This window comes from Hyalella azteca, unplaced genomic scaffold (genome assembly GCF_000764305.2).
Source record: "Hyalella azteca isolate HAZT.00-mixed unplaced genomic scaffold, Hazt_2.0.2 contig9014, whole genome shotgun sequence".
NCBI lineage: Eukaryota > Metazoa > Arthropoda > Malacostraca > Amphipoda > Hyalellidae > Hyalella > Hyalella azteca.
The window spans coordinates 68,041-86,219 of record NW_025939095.1 but is presented as its reverse complement, the minus strand read 5'-3'; the positions used below and the strand labels follow the sequence as shown (position 1 = coordinate 86,219).

Here is an 18,179-nt window from a genome sequence, read left to right as displayed (position 1 = left end):
AGACAAAGGCTCGGCATCGGTAATCTGCGTGGCGGCTCTGACCACAGCTCCACTGTGACAAGCACGTCTCGCACACAAAAACAACTCCAACACACATACGCCTCACTATTGGCAGTTACAGCGGCTGTGCCAAGATAATCTTCAGTGATTTAGTGGGGGGAAGAATATGATTGCGTTCTGGGATAATATAATCCCACAGGATAGGATTATCGATTTGTATTAACGTTGCTATTGCATCACTTGACGAATGGGCGATAACAGGTCTCATGCGCGAAAATTTTGAGACCTGCGATGATGTCAATCCAAACGGAATAAAATCCTTGAAAATTTGTGTAAATTTCCACCCTAATACAATGACAAAACGAGTCGAGCAGCGAGGTCCAAAATTCATGCGTTAAACCACTCAAGTTATTTCTGCACTCACAACCTGAACAATCACTCTACACTTGCAACATGAGCGGGATCAAGCAAGTTGCTCGACCGCGTTCATCAACTTAAGTGCAATTGTCGACGTGAGTTTTCCTGCACATGCAGAGTCGCACAGTTTCCATCAAAGAGGCGTACGATATAAATTTCAAGCGTGCAGAATAATGAAATCTATGTATTTTAATGCAAAGATTAAGAAGTTATTACCTAATCGCTATAGTCACAGTAATCACGTAACTAGGAGCAATTAAAGAATAAAAGGAGCAACTGAATCAGCAGAGGATACAACCGAAAACTTATTCATAGATGCGAAGTAGCAAAAAACGGCAATGCTTTGGAAAAGAATGGTTGAAGACGAACAAAGCGTGTTTGTTGTGATGACAGACAGCTAGTGACCGGGCAAGCCGGATGGCAGCAGCCGCCGCCTGCTACTCGCACACATGGCAGTCGCGCTCGCCAAGTTCATGATCATGGCTGCACCGCATCACGCGACAATAATACCATTTGTCAGAGAATTATTATATTTTAGTGAGGATGCACTTGAGCCTATTATGTATGGATACCAGAACAAGAAACCTGCATGTGACATCGAGTAAATATTGATACGTGACAGCAGCGAGCAGAATTAACTTGTTGCTTTTATTTCATTGCGCTATGACAACAAACAAACTTGTGTTAGTGTTACTCACCATTTCTTTGCTCATACTATTCATCTCTTCCCTCATAATTTGTCGGAAATGTACACACTATATTACAAAGACAATGCACTATTTACAAATAATACAAGTTTAGCGAGTGCGAGAGGGGACGGTCACTGAGTTCACTCCATGATACGGTCACAAGACAGACTGACTGCCGAGACAAAGGCAAGAGCAGCAGCAGCAGCCAGCCAGCCAGGCAGCCAGGCAGCCAGCCGTGTGAGCGATGAACGGCTGCGCACACCTCTAGCGACGCCACTCGTTTACTCTTCTTTCTCCATCAAATTCACACATTAACCCTTTCAGGACGGATGTAGACTGTAGTCTACATTAAATTCTAGTCTATCTTTAAGGCATTTCTAATTACAATCTATGATATTTTTAAACGCTGTTGCAAAGAGTGCATCAACAGCTACAAAGTGGAACTAAGATTTGCTTCGTTGCGTCAGTAGTATGACAGCTATGATCGAGAGAAGACGCGTCAAAACACGTTCCTGAGTCTGGTGAGTGTTACGCTGTTTTTTCATTATTTGATATCGCGATTAAAAATATTTCCAAATGATTATCTTAGTGCAAATCATACTCATTGTATAGGTAATGATGCATAGTAAGATATTAAATTGTCAAAAATATTATATAACATGAACATTTTGAAATCTAAGGTTTTGAAATGATATGTAGCTTATTTGCTACATCCGGCAGTAATTCACAAGTTGGTAAACAACTGAGTAGAAGAGCGTCGTGACAGCACTATTTCCTTGATTACCAATGAAATTTTTGTAGTCCTAAGTAGTTATTCCTTATATTATATTGCAGATCCATCATGTCTTATGAGCAGCCGGGACCAAGTAGATCTAACACAGAACACTTGACCGAATACGAAAAGGTACAGAAGCGCTCGGCAATTCGCCAGGGTAGGAAGTTTCTGACATTAGATGAAGCTGTGAAGATGGTACTCTGTCCTGATGGTGATAAATCTGATGAAGATGATGAAGAATTTGAATCTGCTGTATATGATGATATTGAAGAAGAAGATACCATCCAACATATTTGCACCTTGCCAAATATCGAAGTGCATGATGGTGCATCTGAAGATGATATTCCACTTTCAATTATGGCAGAGCAACAGAGAGCAGCTAAGAATGTAATAAATGAATTCATATGGAGTAAAAAAGATTTCTCTCCGCCTAATGATATTGAATGGAAAGACCGTCTTATTGTTGATGAAGAATGGCAAACATTTAGTGCAACTTCATTTTTCAATTTGATTTTTGATGATGCTCTTATAGATTTCATTGTTCAACAAACTAAACTGCATGCACTACAGAAGGATGGCAAAGAGATGCGTCTTGAAAATACTGACATGAAATGCTTTTTGGGAATTCTACTTCTAACTGGTATTATAAAAGTTCCCAGCTATCGGACATACTGGAAGAAAGGCCTGCAACTGGCCGCAATATCAGACATCATGAGTAGAGATAAGTTTGAAGAGATAAAGAGATATATTCATTTCAACGACAACACGCAACAGAAGACCAGAGATGATCCCGATTTTGATAAGTTATTCAAAATAAGACCCATAATTGAATCTGTCAGAACAAATTGTCGGAAGGTATCACAGGAAGAACATCAAGTTGTAGACGAGCAAATCATTCCCACAAAAGCTCGCATATCTTTGAAACAATACAATCCAAAAAAACCTCACAAATGGGGATACAAAGTAATATCACAAGCAGGATCAAGTGGGTTTGTTTATGACTTCGAGATATATACAGGCAAATCTCAGAAAAATGATGACCTTGGTGTTGGAGTATCTTCTGCCTATGTGCTTCGTCTTGCTGAAGGCATACCTAAGCACTTGAACTACAAGTTGTTCAACGATAACTGGTTCTCTTCTGTTGATTTATCGTCAAAACTAAAGGAATCTGGAATCTTGAATGTATCTACTGTTAGAGCAAATAGACTGAAAGGATGCATCATGGAAAATGACAAGAAATTACAGAAAGAGGGACGAGGAAGTTTCGACTACCGTGTCGAAACAAATCGTGATGTAATAGCAGTGAAGTGGTTTGACAATAAGTCTGTTCACCTTCTTTCAACTTATGCCGGCATCACTCCAGAAGACACCGTCAAGAGATGGGACAAGAAGCGAAACAAGCACATTGAAATAAACAGACCATTTGTTGTAAAAGAATATAACAAATTTATGGGAGGCGTCGATCTATGTGACATGTTGATCGAACTTTACCGCATAGATTTCAAATCTAAGAAATGGTACATGCGAATTTTTTTGTATTTATTGGACATGAGTGTGGTGAATTCTTGGCTTTTGTATAAAAGGAATTGCCATGTAATGAAATCAAAAGTGAAGAGTCTGTCCGACTTCAAGGAAGATCTAGCCATTGGTTTGATGAGTCCAAGTTCAACTCCAAGAGGAAGACCAAGCCACGTGAATGGAGCCTCCACCTCATAAAGAAGGAAATTCTCACATCCATTAGACGCTGTACGTTTCGACAATATTGGCCATTTGCCATTTATTGCTGAAACAAAACAAAGATGCAAGTTTAGTGTGAAAGGTTTCACTAAAGTAAGGTGCAACAAATGTAGTGTAGGTTTGTGCCTTACTAGAACAAAAACTTGCTATGCTCAATACCATACTAAGTAGCCATTCGAAATTGTCTATATCTGCCGGATGTAGACAAAAGGCAACATTTTGTAACTTTTCAAATAAAGGAATATTTCATAACTATTGTTCTTTCTGTAATATTTAACACCTAAATAACTCATTTTTAGCATAAAAATATTTTATTTTGGATCACAAGATAATTCAGGCGTGAAAGGGTTAACAGAATGATCGAATCTTCTTATAAAAATCGACTATAAAAGCTTAACATCAGGTGGAAAATGAAAGTGAATCATGAAAATAATAATCCTAATATGAGCAGCGGCTATAAAAGTCTCGCCAGAACACATCTCATTCATAACCGGGCGAACAGATGTGAGGCGGGTAAGCAAAGCGAAGAAACGCACACGATTCGACCGCCCACACTCTCGATACACAAGCACCTCAACGCGCTACGGCCGACGACTTTACGAGCTTACAAGAGACTCCACGCGTTGATAATCGATTGCATGCAAAGAAACACTGCTCGTGAGAATTCAATGTCGTCAGGAAATTCATGGACGTTTTCTAAACGTATCGCCCAGACAAATGCGTGAATAATTGAGACGTGAATCGGACACCTGATAAAACGTTGGAGTCCAGGAACTAACTGTTCTTGGGTCGGGCATGAACACAGATTTGGAACATTGTCAAGAATTTAATACCGAAGCTGCATTTCCAGAATAGAAACAAGTGCGATATTACAAAATTACTACCCGATTGTAATTTATTTACAAAATTCTACAATCTGGAAAAATTAACACAAAAACGAATGCTAGCAAAGTGCTAAAAATAATAAATGTTGAAAATGTAGACTCCACAAGCAGCAAAATAAACAGTAAACGGCAACAATAAAAATCATCGTGATTTTAGGTCACCCACAAAGAATAGCTGGCTCTTTACCAGCCATTTAAAAACTAGTGCAGAACTCCGATAGTAATTCATTCGCGCATGAAACGTTAAAACCGTCAAACCATTAGGTTCCCATGCTTCAGGCGCATCAAGCAACCAGATTACTGAGAATCCGGTAACAAGTTAATAGACCTTGGATGATGGATAACAAAAACCGACAGAGTTCAAATTTTAAAGTGCAATGTAGTTGACGGTGATCAGTGAGACGATCCACTGACTAGAAGAACGTCTTCAAAAGCACGTCAACTCGCCCAAGTTTGAGAGATATGTACGGAGTTCACGTCTTGTCTGACTTAAAGGTCTGATGGTGGGAACCAATAAATATAACTTCTCCATGCTCAATACATCAGGAAAGAATGGCAGTAATGAAGCTAACTTCCTGAACAATCGCCATCGACGAGGAACAAGAATTAGGTGGCTTACCAATGCCACTGTGCTGCAAGATGGCAAACGGATATACAGAACAGAGCACTGGAGTATTCCAATGAATATTTCTGATTATTTAATGTACTACCTGTCTTTACTACGTTGATAATTCCCATTTTCAATATAATTCAAGATCAAATTCGTTTTTTTTTCTTGATTAGTTTGGTCCACTGGCAACTCGCAAAACAAATTCTGGCTGAATTCTCTGCCAACAGGGTAGTAGCAACGTGAAACTCTAGAGCTAAAAGAGAACAAGATCGACCAGCGAAGATCAATTCAACAATCAGCTATTGTTGAAATATCAACGAAAGGGGATGACATTTCCATCAATCTGAAATATTCCGTTTGCGAAGTTTTTAACGTAATTTTCAAGAGGCATAGCCGCAATTCATTAATGGCAATTCATTAGTTCGTACGTGATCGTATGGATTAATGCGTACGATCGCGAGGATGTTTTCACTGACACCAAATTAGAGTAGAATAATTATCAATATTCCTATTGGGGAGCAGCTAACATCAAGACTAGTAAAGATGACACAGACATAAATTCTTAAGATACTTTCCGTAAACGCAGAGAAATTGAAGTTTGTTGATTCAAAAGAAGCGCAGAGTTTTGCAGTGACTGAGCGGAAGCAAGGTGGTACAAGCGTTTCCGGCAAATAAAAAAGTAAGCCGGCTCAAAGACCATATCACTTGAAATTGCAATCCAGTTTCACATGAACATACTTACTCGTATTTTCAATTTTTTGTTATCTCCACGTAACCTGCCACTTCGGCCTGAATCAACTGATTAAACACATAAATGTACTCACCGACAACGCGGGGTTATCACTCTGGCCAATGGCAGTCCACTTTTGGTCAGCCTCGGACGCGAAGGGAGTTTGGTCAGGCTGCTGGTCCTGTTGCTGCTGCACCGCTGCAGAGTTGGGGTCTTGCTGTAGCTGTGATACCAGAGCTCCGGACGCGGTCGAGTAATATTGACCTGGCATCGCAGGACCTACCAGCATCCCGCCACTCACACTGTTAATGTCAAGGCCCATGCCTGTGAAGAATTCATGCAGAATTAAAAGACATCCTTTGGGTTTCAATGATGTCAAGTTTAAATTCGTCATTTTGTACAGGTACAAGTCATTGCTTTCATGTAAATATAATTTCTATGCTAGGCATACCAAGCCAAATCAATTAATTTATAACGCTGCTACTGTCATGTTGCGTATCCCAAAGCTCTGGCCGTGACTACGTTATACTAAATTAACATTGATTAACATTGGAATTTCTTCTGCAGTCAGAAATATTACAAAGAATAACAATACTTAAACTAAAAGATAGTTAATCGAGTGCAGTATGTCACCTACCAGCCATGGCGTGCTGCACGTCACCTACCAGCCATGGCGTGCTGCACGTCACCTACCAGCCATGGCATGCTGCATGTCACCTACCAGCCATGGCGTGCTGCATGTCACCTACCAGCCATGGCATGCTGCATGTCACCTACCAGCCATGGCATGCTGCATGCCCTCATGCGCTGGGTCGAGGTGCTGCTGATGCAGCATATGTTGAGGCAGGGGGGAGAGGAAGTGAGTGGTGGGATTGCCGTCTTCAGAAGCTCCTACAACATTCCCCAGACCAGGGGGAGGCGGGAAGCCGGAGTTTCCTTGCGAGACTGGCATCATAGAAGCCTGGGAGAACGCAGCGAGCTGCTGCTGCTGGTGGTGCTGCTGCTGCTGCATGTGGGGCCCCACCATTACACCCTAGACACAAGTGACAACTCCGTGATTACAGTCGAGTAGTCACATTCGAATTAATACAAGCCAAAGCTCTGTGATCAAACCAACAGATGAAACTTCCTAACAACATGTTTCAAAAACATTTATACAATGAAACAAATTAACTATAAGATAGATCCATTTCCCTCCTGAAGTTAGACATGATGAGTAACTATGCAAGATACAGCTGTATTGCACAGATGCTAAGCAGTATATATCAATAACAATAAATCAAGGTGCCACATTCACAAAGCTCATCTTAAATATGCTACTGATGATTGAACAAAAATTTTCTGATTATCTGTACCTACAAGGAATCGGCAAAAGATGTGAAATGAAGTGAAATAATGACCATTATATATAATGGTCATTGTTTCATTCATTGCTCATGGTTGCTTATGGTTATTAAATCCATTGATCATGAATTGATATAATTTATGATGACAGTACAGTATTACAAACAAAATTGACAATTAATATAATTTGAGGGAAGAAACTAACATTTACATAGAAATGTTCAGCTGTTACACCAACAAAAAATAGATAGATGGGATAGGAGTATAATTCCCTAGAATAAATAGTATCAAAAATCAAATGCACATAAATTGCTCACCTGTAGAGATGAGACGGGTGTATATGGAACGTGACTGGTGGCCATTCACAAGGAAGAGAAATTTCTTGAATTTAGTTGTGAACTGCTAATGACTTCTTAAATATACTTGGATAGATACTGAGAAACTGTACACTAATTTCCTAACAAGGGCAGGGGCCCTCTGAAAAAAATATAAGGCATGATTAATGTATAGAGCAATGAAGGGTAGTGAGATAAGTTGGTGAGTATAAACAGTACCATGAACATGATTGTTGAAAAGAATCCTATACAGAAACACTGTCAGGAAATCACTGATGATTGAACAAAAACATTTTCTGATTATCTGTACAAGGTATACATGCAAAAGATGTGAAACCCCAAACACAGATTTAAAACTAAAGATAAAATTTTTAATTGCAAAATGATATATTCATTTGATTTCATTTCCTGCCTAGCCAAACACAATGTGCACAATGACTGGTAACCACCCCACACACGGCCTGCAAACCCCTTGATAGCAAGCTGGACAACCAGGGTCTTGACTAGGGTGAGAGCTTCTTTGCAAGTGAACTGACATTTCTGAAAATACACACTGCATCATTGTACAGCATGTGAAACATTTCCTGAACAAGATTTATTGGTGAATTTAAATAGACTATCATTGTGCTTGGTTTGAATATTAGTGATTGATTAGTTTACAGGTTATTCAAAGGGAAAAAATATCACATAGCTCCTAGTAAAATATAATGTACAACCAAGTAGTTATTATTGAACTAAAAAGGGAAGGGTTAAAGCCAAATAGTCCCAGACTCTAATAACTACCCATGGCAATAGTTGGTAGAAAAAAACCCACCCAGTGAAAATTTTCTTTACATTACTAGGACCCTCAACTTGTTCTATAGTCATTCTAGACTTATTATAATGCAATGTAATAGAAAAAGTGATCACTAGATATTTCCTTCACATCAAAGTACATTTTGAGTTTTTTAACATTAGTGGTATAAATTTTTAGATGCTTTTTTGGCAGGGTTGGCAATGATTAAATCAAAATGATTAAATCATGTTATTAAATCACTTGATTTTTTTATAAAAAATCGTGTTTTTTTATAAAAAAAAATCATGAATATATTTAAATATATTGAGTGGCAGTCTTTAATTTATTTTGAGGTATTGTTACTCATGGTTTAGTATAAATGTACTATGAATGACAAATTGGTACCTATATATAATTGTTGCCTTTAGTGTCTATTAGGTTGCAATAAATTGAATGTTTTTGGTACAGGGGCATCAAGTGTGCAATACATTGTACAGCTTAGCTCATGCAGCTAATCTTATTTTTAGCTAATTCTTATAAGGCTATAAGTAGTCTTTAACTATTTGACTACATATTTGTTATATATTGATTACAATATGCAATTTAAATGTGTTAGCTAGCTTATACAGGGTGGGGCAGAACGGTGGGGGTGGGGCAGAACAACTAGTCGGTGTGTATAGAGGGTAGAGTCTGGTAGATTTATAGGACATAAAACTAGTAGATCTATTGATAGTGTTGTGCACTGTGCTATCAGCTACCTATCTGTTATGTGACTCTTCAATGTTTAGAAGATCTGCATTCCTGAAGTGTTTTTGTATATTGAAGCCAGTTAAATGGACAATATTTAGCTCATTACCTTGCTCCATACAAACTTTACAAAGCTAATGAATAGACTTATCAATAATTGTTTACCCAAAAATCCCTAAGTGGCAAACACTACCTTAGCCTGTTGGCCATTATTGAAGGCAATAAGTGCCCTTATTAGCCATCCATTATGATCCATATATTGTTATTGTTAGTAGGCTAATTGCAACATAAAAAATAACACTTCAAAAAGACAAAAAAAATGAAAAATCAAAAAAATCAAATAAATCAAAAAAATCATGAAAAAATAAAAAAAAATTGTTGGTTTTTGACTTTGTTTTTCTTTTTATATTTTTTTAATAAAAAAATCACCAACCCTGGTTCCAAGCCTTTCCAAGCTTTTAGGCCCTGCTATCCAATATGCTATGTGTACTATTAATTTAATATCCCTCTAGAATTCCACACTGGACTGCCAGGTCTAGTAGTTGCTGCGCCAGCTGCGGCTTGTGTGTCTGTAGTTTCAGCTGACGCTTGTCAGTCATTCTGTCATTGCTTTCTGCTCAAAACTTTCTGCAGATTCATTTTCCAGATAGTGCGATGGAGTTCAGTTAGAATTATATTATTATTTTAGGCTTCCTGTGTAATTACTGACAATTTTAAGCAGCCTAAACATCCTGCAAAGTTTGTTAACAGACATACTAGTTCATCTGCCCATTTTTCCAGTCGGGCTGCAGGGCTGGTATCCATGATAATGATACTTTGCTGGTCCCAGGGTGCAGGGGATGCAAGCAGCATTGCCAAGATATGGTTTTTCAGCCAAAAGCGTTGCCAGCCATTTCCAAGATCCATCACCAAGTAATTTTTAATAAGAAAGTGCTGCAAGCAACTTTGATAGTATATCCTTTACTATCCATGCACCAAAACACTTAAACACAACGTTAACTGATTTCCGGACCAGCTTCACTGCATCCTGATCCCTCTGGCGTACAGGAAACCTTACTGTGTGCGCTTGCGGTCCTTCAGATTTCCAGTAATTTCAAAGTTATTTCTCATATGCAATAATTTCAATCCAAATGTGGCAGCAAGATCTTCAGAAGGGGTAAATTTTGCTGCCGATGCATTGCCAAAGATAAGATCGAGATATTCACCCACTTTCTGCACAGTGGTGCTGGTCTACTTATGAGACTTAAAATTGAACTTAAGAGTCTGGAAAACTCTCTGCTTTGCCACTACATGCTAGTCACTCAGGCTGGAATTCTAAAATTTGTGGTTCACATAAAAAAAGCGTTTTGCCTTAAAAAAATGTTCCAGGCAACTAGAAACAGGTTTGCAGGCCGTCAGAAATCGGCTTCGGTTACGGTAGCATGATCGTATGAACGTCAAGTTAGGCAACACAGAGAAGAGAAGGTCCCAAGCAAGATTGTTAATTGCGCGCGTCACTCACAGATGAGCAAGAGGGATGGATCTGCAGAAGGAAATACTATTTATTCCCAACATAATAGTTTCAAATTAAATATAAAAAAATATTTATTGCACCTATTCGTTACCTCAGCTTTCAAATTGAGGAGAAACTCATCGGCAGTTGGAGAAACTTCTTGAAGAAAAGGCAATGCACAACAAACAACATGACACTTCACAGTTTACTGACTAGAATAGACTCAATAGTCAATAGAGTACTCGAAAGTCAAAAATTTAGCATTCAAACCTTTAGATTCTGTGAACCTTGTGATTTCTTCATTATTAAAACTTTAGAAGGCTCACAATATATCACGTAAAGTTTTCACTCAGTTATCATCTTGAAGTTCGGGAGCTTTATCTGCAGTAATGTTCTGTAGTTACCTCACCCACAATTGCATAATGAGAACTAACCACTAACCATCATTAGATTCCCGCCACTGTTGCACACGATTGATTCTGCATGCATGTATAATATTTATGAAGGTTATTTATTAACCATTCTGATTTCTGTTGAATGTCAGTTACTGATAAATTTTTAATATAGAAGAATTCGTATCTTTTATTTTTTCACATGACTATATTGATGTTGGTTTCACATTGGTTGCCGCTTGCTGGTGCGGTTGGTATCCCTGCTACCATAAAATGGGGTAACTTTGACCACTTTTTTTTCAAAATGCCATTTTTTTACTGGATAAGTTAAACTTAAATTTAAACATGCAAAATACAGGTCTATACTCTAGCTTTACTCACCGTAAATTGCTGGCTCCTGCCTCTCATAGTTGCGATGTAATTTAAAAAAAAGTGATGGTCTTTGTTACCCCAGCTCTTGGGGTATCTTTGACCGGGTGGTAAAATCAATTTCATTTTTTGGTAAAATAACTCCAAATAGCTCCAAGTTTTGGTGCAATGTAGTAGAACTCTTCTAGTTACATATGCAAATGACAAATTTGTGGGATTGGTCATAGTTTGCAAATTGGGGCATCGCCCCCAATGGGCGAAATGTGACCATCTAATGGCAGCCGTGATGGGGTAATATTGACCGGCTTGGAAATTAAGTTAAAATTACCATATAAAAGACTCTGTAGAGTCTGAAACATAAATAGGTGTATCAAACATAAAATATGTTATATAGGTACCTATGGTAATTTTAACTTAATTTGTAAGCCGGTCAATGTTACCCCTTCACGGCTGCCATGGGTGGTCAAAGTTCCCCCATTGGGGGGGGGGCACCCCCCATTTGCAAACTATGACACTTTCCTAAAATTTGTCTTTTTCATGTGTAACTTGAAGAGTTCTACTACAATGCATTAAAACCTGGAGTTATTTTACCAAAAAATAAAAAAATTTGGAGGGGGTACTCTGACAGGCTTTAAATAATAGCTCTTTATTGTGGGTCACAGTATTAATTTTTTAACCTATTAGATATGCAAACTTTTTAAATGTTTCTATTGTGTTACGTAGCCTCAGTATTAGGCCTTTATGGTGTTGGGGGTCAGCCCCTCTAAAGGTCGACGGTCCGGCCGGTATAGTACCAGCACAGGGAACAGAATAAAAACAAACTCAGGAGATCAAACAGAGGAAGAACCAGGCAACAATATATTAAATAGAATCAGTGGTACATGAAGGTGAAATATGATGGTTAGTAGGTTAGTGAAGATGGGACAGCCCAGGGCTATGAGTGATGGGGTGAACCTAGCATGAGAACATAAATAACCAGCAGCCCAAACCGGTTTGAACAGTAACGAATAAACAAGAATACACAGTAAATAAACTAAACTGGGCCAGAATAATGATCAGTATCCTGAATCTAATCAAGAATAATGAAGCTAAGGAATCAAGAGCTCAAAACAGGCCCTGGGTCAGGCCTGGTCCAACAAGTGGCGTCTGCACCAAAGAAACAAGATGGCGGTGGTCTTACTTGAGAGTAGCAGTGGGGTAGACTCAACTGGCACATTAGGGCAGATCTGACATGAGTTGCTGGACAGAACTTAAAGAGGCATCCACGCTGGCCTCTAGTGTCAGCTCGAGTAGTTCAAGAGCAGCCCAAGACTCGACTGCAATGTTTCTCAGTCAGCCCAAAGCTTGCCTGTCACTCGTCCAGAACTGGCATCAAACTAGCTCAGAACTTGCCGGAATGCGCTCCAAATTGGCCCAGAATATGCCCCACATTGGCCGCTCTGCAAAAATGCAGGAACAAGAACACATAAAACCTATCCAACAAAACACTTGAAACACATACATACACTTGAAAATCATAAATTCACATTAGCTACCTCCTACTAAACTCTAGAACAATTTAAAGGGATGATTGATGATATTTACAATAGAAAGCAGGTTCATTTAATGCAGCAGGTTAGTCAGCAAAAGGCACTAGATCAGAGAAGCAAATCTGCCTTGGTCAATAACAACCCATGAAGAAGATGACTTGGCACAAAAATGACTTTAACTGGCTTTAGTATTCTGAATCAATCAAACATTCAAACACCGGGGACAAAAAGAGAGAATTAATTGAAAACACTTAATAAATCATTCATTTGCCTAAATGCAGCCCCTAACAATGGATTGAACCTTGTTCAACCATAAAGGCCTAACCTAACCTTGGTCAGTTATGTATTTGAGGATTGAATCATAGGCAGTTTTTCATGTATTTGTGAATGAGTGAAGATAATGAAGATGTTATTCTTTGCGATTTCCATCAATAATGACATAACTACACTATTGTATTACGCTCTTGAAATAAGAATTGTAGCATTACGCATTAAGTTAGCATCAGTGTGTTAACATTGTGTGAATTTGAGGCGGTCCCTTCTAGCTTTCTATTGCTGATTGGATTCCAGTGACTGTGACGTTGCACACGTTTTAGCAATGATTGGATCCCTGTGACAGTATGTTGGATGCGTTCAAGCGTTGATTGGATTCTTGTGACTGTGATGATGCAAGTGCTGTTTTTTATTTTTCAATGAAACAGCTGTGGCATCTTGCAGAGACTCATCAGTGATGATGATGGACTGAAGTGGAAGTGTGCTGGACGTTCCAGATTTTTTGGTCCTACTTTCCAATTTGCTATGTTTACCAGTTAATATATTACCCCTCTGGAATTCCACACTGTTAAATAAAGTCACTAGAGAACCTTAAAATAATAATGTTTGAAATTTTCAAAGACAACACTTCTAAAGAACCCAGTTTCTCTGATGTTACACTGACAACATGTACAATGAGTTACTAATTTTGTTATCAAATATTTAAAAAAATAATTTTTACATTTCATTTTTGAAATTTAAAAATTTCTAACTTTTTCAAACTTGTTTAGCTATTCTGTCATTTGAGTCATGTGTTGTCTCCAACTGTTTACGCAAATGCAAGTGTGCAAAATTTCAGATCAGTTGGAGAATGGAGAGGAGAGGTAGAAGTGTGTTGGGCCTACTTGGGTTTGGAATTGGGTACCGTAAAATGGGGTTACTTTGATCGGCAGGGTAACTTTGACCACTTTTTGTTTTTTAATAAAAAAAACAAAACTAAAAACAAATTTGACATAGAAAAATTTTGTCAATGGCCATCAAAGGCCTAATACTGAGGCTACATAACACAATAGAAGGATTTAAAAAGTTTGCATATCTAATAGGTTAAAAAATTAATAATGTGACCCACGAAAAAGAGCCATTATTTAACTTTTTAATGGGCAAACATTGAAATATCCAGAAATTAAAATTTCAGCAACCATTACAAGAAAGTAAGAAGTATTATACAATATATTTATTTCTATGAATTTTTGCAAATTTTGCCTATTGAAGGTTTAAATCGCACTTGAAGAATTCAATAAATGCGATCAAAACACAAAATTTTTCTTCATAATCAAAATTCAGTTCAAGCAAATGAAAAATTAGAAACATTAAAATTTAATTTAATTAAATTTAATCAAGTTGTCAAAAAAACAAATATATATATTGATACTTCCAAATTTTGAAGAAAATGCGGAAAGAGCGTCAATTCCATTGTCCGAGTCAAAACCTTCATTTAAATGCTCATATTTCAATTTGTGGACTTTGCAGCTGGTGATGCTATAGATAGAACGAAGGTCAGATAATTAGTGATTGACTGAGGCATTATAAGGATGCCTCAAAAACAAACAGGAAGCCGTGGTGAGGCTTTTTGTGACGCGATTTCAAGTGATCATATATGGTAACTTACCCATGAAAGGGTTAAAGCCTATCAGAGTACACTCTCCAATTTTTTAATTTTTTTTGTAAAATAACTCCAGGTTTTGATGCATTGTAGTAGAACTCTTCTAGTTACATATGCAAAAGACAAATTTTAGGAAAGTGTCATAGTTTGCAAATGGGGGGCGCCGCCCCCAATGGGGGACCTTGACCACCTAATGGCAGCCGTGACGGGGTTACATTGACCGGCTTGGAAATTAAGTTAAAATTACCATAGGTACCTATATAACATATTTTATGTTTGATACACCTATTAATGTTTTTTTCTATATATTTCAGACTCTACAGTCTTATATAGGGTAAACGCGGTATATTCCGACATCGTAGGTAATTCCGTCACCTCTCCAGCTTTTCCTTTATATTAAGCTTTGTTTTAGTTCCATGCGTTCATTGATGGTTGAAATGGTGATGTCATACATTTGCGTGTCGAAATACTGCAAAAAACACTAGGTTTTGGCCATCTAGTGAGAAAATATTGAGATCCAAAGAGAGACAATGCATGCCACGTGGTGAGATCATCAAAAAATGTGTAAAATTTGACAGTTGACATGGCTCTACCAAATAGTGAATAACTGTTTTTATAGGAAGAATATTATGGTTTGCAACTTTTAAATACGTCTGTGAATATATTAGGAATCGTTTAAGTATACTTGTATTTGCTGATTTCAAGTCGTAAATAAATTAATAGATGATTAAGTTGAGATGTTGGATTTAGACACATGAAAACTAATTCCAACACAACTTGAATTGGACACACACAGATCGTTCAAAGCTTTGTACAAAAATTGAAATTTGCTTAATTAAAAGCCTAATAGCTGTTAATTAAAACGTAATTAAGTAGTGTTCAATATTCGTTAGTGTTTGCGCTAATCAAAACTGGCACCGCGTAGATTAAGGGTAGGTCGCAAATTTTTTTTCCGCGTTAATCAAAACCGCGGTATTCAAAACCGTGTTAATCAAGGGATTGCTGTATAGGGATTTGGTAGGTTTCCATTCTAAAGGCTTTTTAATAAATATGGCAACATTTTGTGACGTTTCATCGTTGCTGACGCGTAGTGAAGTGTTTTGAGAGTCATGTGAAGGCAACAGAACTTACGTAACGCATACGGTTTTTTTTATAGTTTTTCATTTCTCGATGCGTCCTTAAAGTGTCGGAATATACCGCGTTTACCCTACCTATAGACATGTATTTTGCTTGTTTCAATTTAAGTTTAAGTGTTTAACTTAGGCTATCTAGTAAAAAAATTGCATCAGTTTGAAAAAAAAGTGGTCAAAGTCACCCCATTTTACGGTATATACTAAATTTTTTTTACCTAAAACTTATAAGTAAAAAGTGAGAAAATTCCAATTTAGCCCCTGGATTGAAGATTTTTAGCAATTGTTACAGCCATGAGTCTCATGGTTAGCAAATCATCTTTTCATATCAATGTCATTTTGCCATTTTCAAACAATTGGGTTAATTTACAATTTCATTCAGTAGGCCTCCACCTACCTAGACTAGAGGCTAGAACATGCTATGAAATATGATGCTACTTTGAACCCTTCAATTGTGAAATTTCTCTATATTTGGTTTCAAGTTTTTAGCCCTTAGGTTGTTTATTAATTTGGTTTCTTCAACATTATCTTTGTCTTGCAAGTTGGACCAACAACTAACCAAGCCATGGATAGCCACCAACTATGAGTTTGAACCTAGGTACATAAAAAGGAACAACTCAACATAACATAACAATGATAACATACTTAAACATAGTGATGTCGGCACTAAAGAGTACCTATAGGCTATAGTATAGCACTATAGAGTATAGCCTATAGGCCTGATGATTGCCGAATCTTGAACTTCAGTAATCACTATAAATTCATAGATAAAGCAGCAGAATTGAGCACCCACATAAATTATATCACACAAAAATACATTAAAAAAACAAAAGAGCTCTTAGGTGATGGTGAGTGGCAATAACTAAAAATACTCTAACAGCAACAATTTGTCGCACTAGCTAGCCTAGGCCTACCTGTACAACTGAGCCTACCTACCGAGTTAAGCATCGTCTCTGTGCACATGCAGACGCATCGGCTGAATGCCGCAACACAACACGTCGCCATATCACAGAAAATTCATTCGTCAACAGTTCAGGTAAAATGAGACCAAATTTCTTTGAAAAAACTATTAACAAGGTTAGAAAAAAAATTAAGAAGATATTTTCAAACATAACAATAGAAGTAAACAAATATATTACTGGACAGCCAACAGCAGACAATGAGCTCCCTCAAGTTGTGTTCTTCTTCTCTATGGTCAATACAGAGCAACATGTCGGAAATATTAAAAAAAAAACACAAGAATTCATCTCGACTGAAAATGAAAAATAGAGTCCATATATATGAAAAGAAAAACATTTTAGGGAACAACAAATTTTCATTAAATATTTGCAATATTTAAAATATAATTGACAGGTTTGATAACTCATAAATCGAGGTGTGATGGATAGATAATAACAACGACTTAGAAAATAGTAGGGCGAATGCACTTACTTGCTGGTAAAATGATATAGGAATGAATTATCTCCCGAAATTTATTATAATATCTGCTGATCAAATTTTTCCTCTCCGTACCGTATTGTCACATAAATTTGTAATCATTCTTATCGCTTCAAATTGCTGCTAGTTAGTTACATTCTAAAATTTAAGCCGATTTGTTTAGAATTAAAAGACTAAAGACCGGATAAGCCGCGTAAAAATTGCGTGTTTTTGATTTAAAGGAAAAAATTTAAATCTGCATCCCTATCGCGGCGCTCTGCTGATAATTATATTTCAAATATCAGACAGATCCATTTGGAATTGTAGACCCTTGTGATTGCTTCAGTTGGTCAAAACTTACGTTTCTCATTTAAATCGAATGAACATGACACTAAAATCTTTAATCGTGGTGCGATGCTGTTAATTTGTTATATTCTGAATTTCACACAAATCTGTTCGAATTTACAGGACTTAAGATGGTTCAGATGCGCAAAAGTTGCGTTCTGCGCTTGTGTCCGCTGGCGCGTTCACGGGTTAGTTCGGAACAGGGTCGATTCAGTACGCCGAACTTACCAATCTTGAGATGTGTAACGAATGAAGATGCAACTGATTTCTTAGAACTACTATGCAGGCAAAACGTCCAAAAAAAGTCACCGCACTAACACTAATGGGACAAAAATTTGGAGCCGATTCTCTTTTATCGTAACCGAACAAAACCAAAAATAACACCAAGGCTTATCATTATTCACAATACGCTTTTGCGAGCGTTGTCAGTATTTTTATTCCTTTTTTTTACGCAACCCGTTCAATATCAAGTTTGAGCATACCTCGCAAGCATACAAAAAAATATGTATGCACTTGTATTGGGCTCGGAACGCTATAGTAGCCTATGA

At 37.5% G+C, this 18,179-nt stretch overlaps 2 protein-coding genes across 2 annotated transcripts in view; one reads left to right on the top strand and one right to left on the bottom strand.

Moving 5' to 3' along the window:
• The window catches only part of LOC108670390 (maternal protein pumilio), a 61,954-nt gene extending 54,289 nt beyond the window's left edge, over positions 1–7,665 (bottom strand). Inside the window, exons 1-3 of the mRNA XM_018157859.1 lie at positions 7,504–7,665; positions 6,620–6,875; positions 5,937–6,166 (exon numbers count right to left, since the gene is read on the bottom strand). Of these exons, the coding sequence (XP_018013348.1) occupies positions 5,937–6,166; positions 6,620–6,875; positions 7,504–7,548 (531 nt within the window). The 5' untranslated portion in view covers positions 7,549–7,665. The remainder of the gene's footprint in view (positions 1–5,936; positions 6,167–6,619; positions 6,876–7,503) is intronic.
• Positions 1,514–3,621, top strand: LOC108670397 (piggyBac transposable element-derived protein 3-like). The gene is made up of 2 exons (XM_018157867.2): positions 1,514–1,627; positions 1,941–3,621. The coding sequence occupies exon 2, from the start codon at positions 1,948–1,950 to the stop codon at positions 3,595–3,597; it is 1,650 nt and encodes a 549-aa protein (XP_018013356.1). The 5' UTR covers positions 1,514–1,627; positions 1,941–1,947; the 3' UTR covers positions 3,598–3,621.
• Positions 7,666–18,179: the final 10,514 nt, after the last annotated feature.